This window comes from Epinephelus lanceolatus, chromosome 8 (assembly GCF_041903045.1).
Source record: "Epinephelus lanceolatus isolate andai-2023 chromosome 8, ASM4190304v1, whole genome shotgun sequence".
Classification (NCBI taxonomy): Eukaryota; Metazoa; Chordata; class Actinopteri; order Perciformes; family Serranidae; genus Epinephelus; species Epinephelus lanceolatus.
Window position 1 is genome coordinate 1,080,760 of NC_135741.1, and position 12,453 is coordinate 1,093,212.

At 43.4% G+C, this 12,453-nt stretch overlaps 1 protein-coding gene across 2 annotated transcripts in view; it reads left to right on the forward strand.

The window, feature by feature from the left end:
- The window catches only part of bcap31 (B cell receptor associated protein 31), a 33,775-nt gene that overhangs the window by 4,438 nt on the left and 16,884 nt on the right, over positions 1–12,453 (forward strand). For both annotated transcript variants that reach the window (XM_033627986.2, XM_033627987.2), the window contains exons 2-4: positions 3,479–3,578; positions 5,900–6,000; positions 6,426–6,570. In XM_033627986.2, coding sequence (XP_033483877.1) covers positions 3,487–3,578; positions 5,900–6,000; positions 6,426–6,570 — 338 coding nt within the window. In that variant the 5' untranslated portion in view covers positions 3,479–3,486. The remainder of the gene's footprint in view (positions 1–3,478; positions 3,579–5,899; positions 6,001–6,425; positions 6,571–12,453) is intronic.

Genomic DNA, 12,453 nt, shown 5'->3' on the forward strand with positions numbered 1-12,453 from the left:
AGGCGGAGCGAGAGCGCATGACTCGCACCTCAGACTCAGCAACAATGGCAACAAAAAAAATGTGCAGACAGAAGTTAACGTGCAGCACTGTTCCTAAATGTTCTCAATAAAATGTTGAAACTGAGAAGTTTAGACTTTAAAAAATACCGAAATAAGGTACCGTTTGGTGTCGGTAACGAATTCCAGATACCAGTACCGTATCAGTTCAATTATGAACGGTACCCAACCCTACATATATGTGAATATGACAGCAGCGATAGTTTAGTGTTTCCATGGCAACAAGAAAAACAGTGTCAGTAGCTTGCAGTCTCTGCCCTCGCAGACTTTACGTGATGACAGTAAATACGTTACACTACGTACAACTGAAGTCCGTGAGGGCTCAGTCCACAAGTCTGGAAAGAAGTCAAGTGTATTTTTTTTACAAACTTGACACATTCGTGAGTCACTTGTGGTCCATTCAGAATGGACACTTGGCCCACTTTTGGACTGCAACCCACCAGTTGGGAACCACTGAAATAGAGAATATCATAGTGTTAGGTATGCTCACATCTGCTTTACTGAGCTGGCACAGACTCCACAAGTTTTGTAAAACCTGATGGCCCACGTTCTCCCAGCGTGACTTGACACGGATCCAGAGGGCTTCTCGTGATGTCACAGAAAAAATATTTTTTCTAGCGGATGTCTTAGTTACAACATAATTGAGCTAACTGGAGTAGTTTCATGTCGTATCCGACAACGGGAGGCTTTTAACAGATGACGTCCTGATGTTAGCTTTGCTGCTGCTGTCAGCTGATGCTTTCTAGACATAGTGATTTCCCATAACTGAATAAATACTACACATAGCAACACAAAACTGCTTTGCTAGCTCAATCATGTTGTAACTAAGATATCCGCTGGAAAGAATATTTTTTTCATGGGCCATTTAGTGAGTTTTTTTTACATGGCGGCGAAAGCTATATGAACGAGCTAACCCTCGTCTGCTGAAAAATGCCGGCTATTTTGTAGCTTTCCGTTGTCATCACATCCCTCCTTGAGTATATCCAATCAGCACCAAGTAACCCCCAAGCCCCAGCTGGGAGTCTTTCGGGGCCGTTCTGAGTACCTACCCCGAGGCAGGGACTTGTTTAGCCCCCGTAAAAGTTCCGGGACTCTGTCCTTCGGGGGTGGTTCCTGCGGTGGAGACATGCACCAACGGCCCCGGCCCCGTAAAATTACCCCGAAGTTCCTGCGGTGGAAACGGGCCTATTGTAGTTATTGCAAAGCTTTGAGGAGTGTTTGGGGTCATTATACTGCTGCAGTTTAGATCCTTCGACACAAAAGATGGAAACCAGAGGGTGCAGCATGTCTGAAGAATGCAGCGGTTCTTCTCTGAGGTCAGTTTGGTGCCTCCAGATCGACGGAGCAGATCATGGAGTTCATGGATCGGCGTTTTTCCATGCAGTCCAATCCGATGCCGATGCCCGTTTTTTGCTAATATCGGCGGCCGATACCGATCCAAATATTGGATCGGGACATCCCTAGTTTCAGTGTCGGGTTGATAGGCTGCAGCGTTACTGTCTCCTGTTCGTCTCCTTACATTTACTCTTCTGTTACTGCCATGAATCATAAACTTGGATTCATCAGTGAAAAGCACTTTATCCACTGATCCATTGTGAAATACTGAGATTTCTGACCCCACCCAGAGCACTCGGCCTTGTTCACCCTTTCAAGAAGTGGTTTAGAAACAGCTACTTCTGGGACCATAACCAGACGTCCTGCTTTTGAAAGAACTCTTGCTGACTGGAGTCTTATGTTCTTTATTTAGCAAATTCTGTAACTATGATGAAGTTGCTTTTCTATCTCTCAGTGAACTAAGTGCCTGTTTACACCTGGTATTAATGTGTTGTAGTGATCCAAACACAGGTGGACAGCTGAGACACATCGCTGTTAATGCTTGTGTCTGTTATGTGCCGCCTGCTGAACACTTGTGTTCAGATTTCATTAAAGCCTACCTCACTAACGCTAGAAGCTCAAAGGGCTCAGTTCACAGTTTTTACGTCCACACTCTCACTAACATGCTCATTAGTAGGGATGGGCAGCACAAGCAAAAACACTGTTCGAAAATCATGGCAACTATTCGACGATTTTTCGGGGGTTGTCGCGCTGCTCCCGTTGCCGGTGGAGCCGCTGTAATTGATTAACAGGGGGGTGAGCTGCTATGGGATTCGCGCTGTAGACGTGTCGCGCCGCTGAGCCCGGCCGTACGGTCCCTCGCCGCCTCCTGCGTGCCTCGCTCTCAAATGACTGTGCATACTTGTTGTAGACTTGTGACACGCAAGCTTTGCCTCACAGAGTTTGCACTGCACCTCATTTTCGTTTATTTTGTCGAAGTTGTTCCACACGGAACTTTTTGATGACTGTAGTAGTCTCTGCATGTTTCTCCTGTTTGTAGAAGAGCATCAAACTAGCTGGTAGCCCATCTCACACCACTGTAGCAATCCTATACTGCCCTCGTGCGGTTAGGAGCTGAATTGCATGTCAAATAAAGGGGGAAATAAGACGGCGAATAGTAATAGTCGCATTAAAAAATCGATTTTTCAAAATAAAACGACTATTCGAAAATTCGAAAATCGTGACCCATCCCTACTCATTAGTCACATTAGCAGTTGTTTCGATAAAGCTGGAGATATCGCTGTCAGTGGAATTCAACATGTCTCCTTAGATCGGGCACAACAATGGAAGGTCACACAACACTTGGTCCAACTGTTCGATAAAAGGTCAGGTTATAGAGCATGGACACGCTGTCACCAAAACAACCACCACTTCCTTTGTCAGTGACGTAGTTCTTGTCGGGGATGCATCAGGACTTATTAGCATTTACACTATAAAAGATAAATGTGATCAAATGTGTCCCACACCACCTCAGCAGGTGTGTGTGTGGTCGTTTACACTTGTATTCAGCACTGTCCACTTGTGGTCGGATCGCCCAAGACGCTGGTTAATACCAGGTGTAAATAAGCTCTAAGCTTAATGCATTGGTCTGCTGATGGTGTGGTCACTTTTGCTCTGCCTGATGGTGCTTTGGATACTTAATGTTGAGTCTCTGCAAAGTGTTTAAGAGTTCATGGACTGACTCCTGTATAAACCTTTATTGTGGACATGATCTGACACTGACAAGCCCCTCTTTGCTCAAAATAACAATTCAGTGTTATCCAATCTAAACATTAGATTTCTTAAAGCAAAATGTAAAAGTATTTGGACTTGTGGACCGACCTCATGCAGCTCAAAGACACAACAGAGAATGTACGTTGTAAAGAAATGGGTATATGAACAAGTACATCTATTGGTGACCTTTATGATATTGGTTTGTGTTGAGTCTGTGTACAGGTGCCTTTTTGATTATGCTGTAAACCAGTTTCCCCACACAGACACATACAAGCATGTGTGTGTATTGTTGCTGTAAACTGGTCTCAGGTGTCTGTTTGTGTCTTCTGATCAGGAGTCAGGATGAGTCTGCAGTGGATGGCGGTGGCCACCTTCCTGTACGCTGAGGTCTTCCTCGTTCTGCTGCTCTGCATCCCCTTCATCTCACCTAAGAGGTCAGTGCTCACCTGTCTGATTCACACCTGTCCCTCTGCACAACAACACAATATATCTAGAACGTCTTAAGGGAATTTCTTTAGCTTTGACACAAACGTCCACCCTGACTGAAGAATAAACTGATCAGAATTTTGTGGTCAAAGGTCAGTGTGACCTCAAAATATGTGTATGGCCATAACTCAAGAATTCATACACTAATTATTAGGGGTGTTACGATCCATTGATCTGGATTGTTACATCGATTAAATGATCAATGATCAAATGTCATTGATGCAAAATGAAAACACGGATCTATATCATCATCTTTAGGAAATGCTTTTATTTGGCAAGTCTGTGTCACCGTCAAACAGCAGCTGATGAGGATCTGTGTTTGGCATCTCCGCTACCTTTTTACTACGGCAAAATCAGCTGCTGTTCCAACAATGTTCAGCTGAAAAAGCGTGCATGCAGGCTGAAATTCATCCAGGCTGAAATTCATCCAGGCTGTTCTGTCAGGAGACGCAGAGAATTAAACTAAGGGAGAGGAAGAAAAAAATAATGTTACATGTAATCTGTGAAGCTGTGAGTAGAGGAAAAACGTCTGCTAGCCTCTAGGCTAATTTATGTAATGTAAGCATGCTTAAGCTAATAATGTGTGACTAGCGAAAAACAACAGTTTTGTCTGTGAACCTCGACAGTTGAGCCGAGTTTGATATTTTAGTCAAATGATCTTGTTTTATGGCTGTAGGGAGAAGTTTGTCTTCAGGGCTTTGAGCCAGGCAGACCTGAAGGTTAACTTACTCACTGTGCTGTTTAACTTGTGTTAGAGGAGTCAGTTTAAAGTAAACTTTACTGAACTTAACCAGTTACAGTTATTTACAATATTTATATGTTATACGTGTGTCGGGTCGGACTGATGACATGTAGTCTGATGCTGGCCTGAATCTGGTGTTGGATCTATCAGAGGAAGCGTTAACTGGAAGTCAAACAGTTCCAGCTGAAGAAGCTTGAAGCTGATTGATTTTTCGGTCTGTGAGCTGAAACACAGAGCAGCTGTGTGTGTGACTGTGAGCACATTAAAACCTCCTGATAGAAAAACCACCCAGCTCTGATTAACTCAGCACACACAACAGAGACCTCACTGATCCCACGGCTGATGTCAGACCCTTTTGATCACTACAAAATCCCACTGGAGCCGCTGAACTGACCTGGAGCTCTGAAACTGTGAGGAATGATCATGATGGAAAAAAGAGACGAGCTGCTGGAGAATAAGTTCACAGCTTTTAAAGACTGGTCTCAGTTCTTGGTTTAAAACAGGATTCCTAGAATATAAAGGTGTCGTCTAATCTCAGGAAAAACACTATATTAAAGTATGTTGTGAAGAACTGTGAACATTTTTATAGAGTTGTAAGTGTCCTGATTGATGAACTTAACTTGGGATTTGTTTCTCCAAGTTACCTGATGAATTAGATCTGTGAAGCATCCATTTCTTCATACCTTTCTGAAATTTCACGGGGTGTTCAGGTGTATGGTGTACGGTATGTGACGGTGTTTGTGTGGCATTGATGACTGTCTGTATTTTTGACAGTATTGAAATTCATTCTGTCTAGATGCCTACAGTATATACCCGGTACAGAGTCCTGCATGGGTCCATATTTGGAAACCAGCACCCACCCATACCTGTAAAGCTCAGTGCAGACCCAACCCGTTACCCGTCATTATGTCTAAGTCACCCATTAATTAAAGTCCTGCGCCCCTCCCCCCCGATCAACTCCCCCAGGCTCCAGTCCCTCACATGAAGCTGGTTCTCCATTCTTGAATTGGACGTCTCTTTGACTGGATGTTGGAAACATTCAATCACTGCCAGGTTAGGAAACATGTTAGCATGCTCCTTCCACCACCATCAAACCTCCAAAGGATCTGAACTCCATGTAGGCTGCCACCTCATCCTCGGGCTGCAAAGTGTCATGGCTGGAGTCCTCCACGTCGGTGACCAATGTGACCACGGGGTCAAAGGTTACACTGGTGTCACTGACTTTCAAAATAAAAGCAACTGTCAGAATATTACTGCACATCTTTTTACTGACTTTTATTCTGAAAAATAAAAAGCACGTTGTCGTTCTCACCTGCTGCCCACGATCAGCTGATCAGCATGTTATTTTTTTCTTGCTGTGTTGTTGTCTCAGACCACTAGATGGAGCTGTACCTCCAGTTAACCAGCCTGAGCTGTGTCTGTCTTCAGACTGTGATCCTGTGATCCATCCTGTACTCTGTGTGTCTGTGTTATATTATTATGTATCTGTTCTGCTGTGTTATAATGTGACTGTGTTTTATTCTCCAGGTGGAATAAAATCTTCAAGTCTCGGATCATCCAGACCATCGCTCTCTATGGAAACACCTGGTTCATGGTGGCCATCGCCATCCTCGTCTTCCTCCTCATCGGTGTGTGTGTGTGTGTGTGTGTGTGTGTGTGTGTGTGTGTGTGTGTGTGTGTGTGTGTCAGTAGTTTTCATTATCTCAGAATAAAGTTTTCTTATTGTAGCTGCATGCGTGTCTTTTATCTATTTGTTTATTTTATTCTCTGTGTATCTGTACTTCTGCCTTTGTGTAACAGCTAAATTTCCCCTCTGTTAGTCTTGTCTTGTCTTCCGAGGGCTCTATACAGTAGATATATTCTGTATGTTCACACTCAGATAAAATGGAGGACAGTAAATGTGGTGCATTATGTCATAAACGGTGATTTCAGTTTTCTGTTTCTGAAAAAATGAAATGCTTTGTGCAGCATTCAAGTTGTCTGATCATCAAGTGTAGTTTCAAACTGTAGGATACACGCTGATGATGCTCTTTCTGTGTGTGTGCGCGTACAGACGCTTTCCGTGAGGTGAGGAAGTACAGCGTGACTGAGAAGGTGGATCTGACCAACAACCCGACGGCCATCGAACACATCCACATGAAACTGTTCAGAGCTCAGAGGAACGAGTACATCGCCGGCTTCGCCCTGCTGCTCTGCCTGTGAGACACACACACACAACACACACCACACACACACACACACACACACACACACACACACACACACACACCAGGGTATATTCTAAGACAAAGGCATCAACATTATTTTTACACGGCTGCTTTATGTATTTATCTTCTCCACGTGCAGCTCTGTGTTGCTCCAACAGGTGATAACTACACAGAACTGAAGTTTTAAATATAATAAAAATAGTGGACTCATTGTACCAGAGGAAATGTGATGCAGCAGAGCAACCTCTTGTGTTTTTATGCCTCTGCGCCGTCAATAGTTATTAATTCAGTACCAGTTAATATAGTCGTTACACACCCAGACCCTGTAGAGCCAACTGTGTTTTCACTGTCAGAACTCAGTACACACAGTGAAGCTGCAGCAAGCACACCAGGTGAAACACCCCGTCCCGCCTACGTGACAAGCCGCATGCGTGCCCTGTGTATTTCAGATGTAAGCCAGGCAGGGGAAACCCGGCGCGCACGCACGCATGCACACACATGCACACACACACACACACACACACACACACATGCACACACACACACACACTCAGTCACTTAGTCACTCACAGCGACAGACAGACTGATCTAAATGCAGACGAACTTTACAGTAGGATGGAAAGAATGAGCAGCTGTGTGTGTGTGTGTGTGTTTCCATTGACAAACACTCACTGTACAGTGTAAATCTTCCTGCCTGGTCCTGATTGGACAGAGCACCGAGGTGTAAATCTGTCTTGATCCCTGATTGGCTGACCGGCTCAGACATTGGTTTAAAGATGAATGAAATGTGATTGGTTTCAGAGTTTTGTGACTCGGCGTGTTGTGATTGGAGGAGAGCTTGTTGTTGGGCTGATGTTGTGTGACTGTTACTGACTGATTATCAAACGCTGCAGCTCAAACTTCACTTTGTCTCAGATAAATAAAGAAATTCACTAATTCAGAAACTTTTCCAGACTCTTGACTTTGTTGACATGTTGCTGATGGGTCTGTGACATGTGGTCAGACTGTCCCAGTGTCAGCACTGCTGGTGACTGACGAAAGAGGAGAGAACGGGAATAAGACCCTCCACTAATGTCAGAAGAATCTTAACCTTCGGTGAGGCAGAGCAGTGGTACTACACCACACAGTAAAGACGGTTTTCATGGTCACATGGTGACTGAATTCATCATGAGACATATCAGCATCTGATTCACCTCACAGGGCTCAAAATACCTCTCTGTGTACGTGCACTGATGCATGTCACTTCAAACAGGTTTTCTTTCTCAGCACTTCTGCTACTGCCAGATCAAACATCCAACAATACATCATGCTGTGTTTGACTAAAATCAGGCAGACGGTGGACGGCAAACTGACTGTTATGTTAGTGGACTAGAGCAGGACGGTAGAATAAGATAAGATAAGATAGGATATCAGTGATGGTGACAGTAGACCGCAGTGCCATTCAAAGTGAAAATATTTAAACGTTTTGTTGTCCTCCATGACAGAATTTACAACCAGATTTTACGAAGCTCCTTCACACAAGAAGAAAATGCAGGCGATCTGGACATTACTAGAAATATTCCATTCGTTGTAAACAATATGATTCCACCATCACAACATTCTCTCTTTCAACTCGTCACATATCGCCGCTTGTTCAGTGGACTGTCATGTCTACATATGATGCGTCAGGTATCCTGGTTGCATCTGTTGACAATCTGAGATGCTGTGGCAGTTTACGGCTGTTACATTACACGTGTCTTTTCAAAATAAATTCTTACAGGACGTGTTCAGTTTCTGCTCGTTAGATACAGACTGTCTTTTTGAAAATAGACTTACAACGTTGGTGAAACACCCCGAATTTATGTTTATTTTCTTGTGCCACAAACAAACGCAGTAAGGTTTAGGCAACAAAAGAATGTGGTTAAAAAAACCCATCATGGTTTGGCTCATCATTCATACAGAAGTGAACAGCGGCCTCCCAGGTGAAAGTCCGGGCTTTGTTTGACCCATCCACCTCCACCCACCCTATAGGGACTCTCCAGCTCCTTCAGTAACGTTGTTTTCCAGCGACATTATTTCAGGCCTGTCAAGTTACTGACGGCCATATTTGGAGGCGGGAGGCGGACTAACATGTCGATGGTTTTAGTCTTAAAGGTGGAATTTGTTAACAAGAAGAAAAAAATATAGAATAACAGCAGACTTTATTCTTTAACAGTTCGAAAAGACTTTCTGTCTTCATAAGAAGCTTTTAGACTTTTATGACTGTTGATTAAAAATTATGATGTTGACACGTGCTCGTTTGCATGTGTCGACCTTTTGAATCTGCAGTCTGTACATCATAATTTTTTTTGGCAGCACACCATTGTCCTCTGAGATGGTGCGACCGGTGTCTTGCTTTTCTTCACAGACGTGCAAAGTATGAATAAAAACATGTTTACTTCAATGTGTTTGTCAGCAGAGATGCATATTAAATTGGATTTATATTTCAGCAGATATGTCAGGAGGTGTTTCTTCATTCACTGAAGTGTTACCGTGCAGAATGATGTACGTACACAGTTTGACACCAGCAGACTGTTTTCACTTCATCTGAAGTTGCTCTGCGCTGAGTTGAAGTGTTTGTGCAGGAGCTCTCTGTGACATCATGACTCCTGTGAAAGCTGATCGCGACTCCGTAAGCAGCATCTGCATTTCTTCAGGTCCGACACTCAGAGTTGACCTGTCAGGGTAGTAAGAGACACGTTTAATGGAGCAGTTAAACTTCTGGCCCCGAAAATATTTGTTTGTTCACAGATTCTGGATTTCACATAGATAGATGTGCTTTTAAGAACTTTTAAACAATGAATTCAACTTTTTTTGTGAGTGAATATGATATCACACAAATGATTATAAGGAGGAGCGTGTTTATACGTCTACAGGGGATCTTTGAGGGGGACCTGTCATGCTTTTCCCTACTTTGTCAAATATATAATGGATGTTTGTATTAAACGTGGTCAGAGTTTCAGATAATGAGGTCAACGTATTCATGCTGTATTTCTATTTCTACTTTGCACGGAGCATTGGAACAAAAACAATTCCCCCCCGGGGATTAATAAAGTATTCTGAATCTGAATCTGAATAGCAGTAATCTCTGTGAGTACAAACCTCAGGAGGCTTCACTCCGTCCTGAATACTCTCTTTCCAAAAAGACAAACCGACGTCAGCTGGTAACAAATTTCCAGGCATGCTATTGCAGGTGTTTATATTACACACACAGATACATGTAGCTACACGCTAATGTCTGGGAAGTATTTAATCACGGTTACGGACGTTGATGTCGGATTATATTCTTGCTGGAACATGTCCGGTTGTGTTTAGAAGCTGTTATTGTTGAATTTTCACAGAAGAAAGTGCTGATGTCATTCCCCACTGCATGATGGTGCAGAGACACTGAGATACAGAAGACCCGCAAACACCGACCAGTCAGAGCAGACTGGGCTTTTTTTGGGAGGGGCGTTTAAAGAGACAGATGCTCAGACAGAGGGTGAATACAGGGCTGCATTCAGCCCCGACAAAACATTAATTCAAGCAAGAACAGTGGTATGTTGAACACCCTGTTGTGTTACGCTGGGGTGTTGCCTTTTAATACAGTGGGGTTTAAGTCAGTTCATTTTAAAGGGCTTTATTGGCATCATGGGAAACATGTTGCATTGCCAGAGCAAGTGTAAAATATTTTTAAAAATCTAAATACATAAGCATCTACTAGACATTTATTTATACACATGTCGCCGCTCATTGGATAACACCTCTGACACACTACTGAGAGAAAACGTACCTCCAATCCTGTTTCAACACCATTTTGAGACAGTGAAAACGTGTCCCAGGTGTTCCAGCACTGACAATATGAGGAGAAAAAATGTTTTTGGAACATTAAATATGTAAACATTAGGGGTGGGAATCAGTAGAGGATCTATGATACCATATTATCGCGTTACTTAAAGGGGAACTAATGTTTTTTTCAACCTGGGCCCTATGTTCAGATCTACTTTTGTCTAAATGAGTGATAGGATGTTCAATATGTGACATGTCTCCAGTATGAAGCTAGGGCTGACCTGCCTGCAGCCTGTGAGCGCGTGCTATATTAAATAATAGGGCACTCAGACAGCGTCAAACAACGTCAAAATACGTCCACTAAAAGTGCATTTTTTTCTCACAGATAGGCTCGGATTGTTAGTATAATTATCTGACAACATAACGGAAAGGAGAAATGAACGTGTGTGTTTACCTTTAGCTGGATTCAGACATGTTCCTCTGCCTGTTGCTGCTCCCTCTCTCTCCTCGTCCGCTCTTCAGTTTCAATGAGCTCTGCGTCCGTGTACGTCCGTGTACTCCGTGTTCAAATAAACACGGGCGCTCATCACATTCAAATGGCTCATCCAGATCCAGTTGGTGTGACAAGTCAAAACACTCACTCAGAAAGTGAAAGTCTGGCTCTGAAATCTCACGTCTCGCCAGATTTAAGTTGTTGCAGGAAGTTACCGCTGGACTTACCTTACAAACGCGAGGAGTTCCTCTGTTTGGAGTAGTCATGGCTGAATTTTGACCTGATTTTGACCAACTGGATCTGGATGAGCCATTTGAATTTGATGAGCGCCCGTATTTATTTGAACACGGAGTACACGGACGTACACGGACGCAGAGCTCATTGAAACTGAAGAGCGGACGAGGAGAGAGAGGGAGCAGCAACAGGCAGAGGAACATGTCTGAATCCAGCTAAAGGTAAACACACACGTTCATTTCTCCTTTCCGTTATGTTGTCAGATAATTATACTAACAATCCGAGCCTATCTGTGTGAAAAAAATGCACTTTTAGTGGACGTATTTTGACGTTGTTTGACGCTGTCTGAGTGCCCTATTATTTAATATAGCGCGCGCTCACGGGCTGCAGGCAGGTCAGCCCTAGCTTCATACTGGAGACATGTCACATATTGAACGTCCATTGCAATAAAATATATTGTGTTTTATTACCTTTTTGTTTTAAACTGTAGGTTTAAAGTCCCCAAAGGAAAACTTAATCATCATCAGTTTTATCCTTTAAGATAAAGTTTTCAGACTGTACGTCTGACTTCAGACGTTTTATTGCAGCAGTAAAAAGCACTTGATTATATTTTTCCATCGGCAACCTAAAGTTTAGTTTGTATTTGTCATATTAAGAATTTATATAATAACAAAATCAATACTTGGTGCTGTGTGATGATATGATATCATATCGCCACACAAAAATATGGCGATACTGTGCTGTATTGATTTTTTTCCTCCAGCCTGGGTGAACACGTTGTAGTAGAAACCTTAAACACAGTCTGACCCTGAGAATGAGCAGAACAGATCCTCTTAAGTGAAACATGTAAAAACAGCGGACTGATCCTTTAATCGTCTCCAGCTCTCACTGCCTGTAGATGGACAGGACTGGGAGCAGGTATCTTTAATGATTGGCGCCTGCAGCCCCGCCCACCCCCACCATGACATCACAACCTGTCAACGCTACACACAGCATGTACGGCACGCACACCTCAGCTGGAAAATGTCAGGGTGTGTTGTTACTATATGTGAGTGTGAAGTGGTGAATGGCTATATTAGGATGTGTATGATGTGTTGACAGATGATCTGATGTACACACACACACGCACACAGTCATGTGTGTGTCTAACAGCTGATGCTGCAGGTTGTGTCAGGGCACAGGTGTTGTCATGTTGTTGTTGTTCTCACCTCAGCGACTCGTTGTCTCTGTCAGGTTGACTCCAGGTGTTTCTCCTCTCTGCAGATAGAATAATTATCAGTTAGTCATCCTGCAGCAGGTCGTCCACTCGTCCACCTCGCCATTTGTGGTTCAGACCCTGATGTAGTTTAGAGTCTGATCAA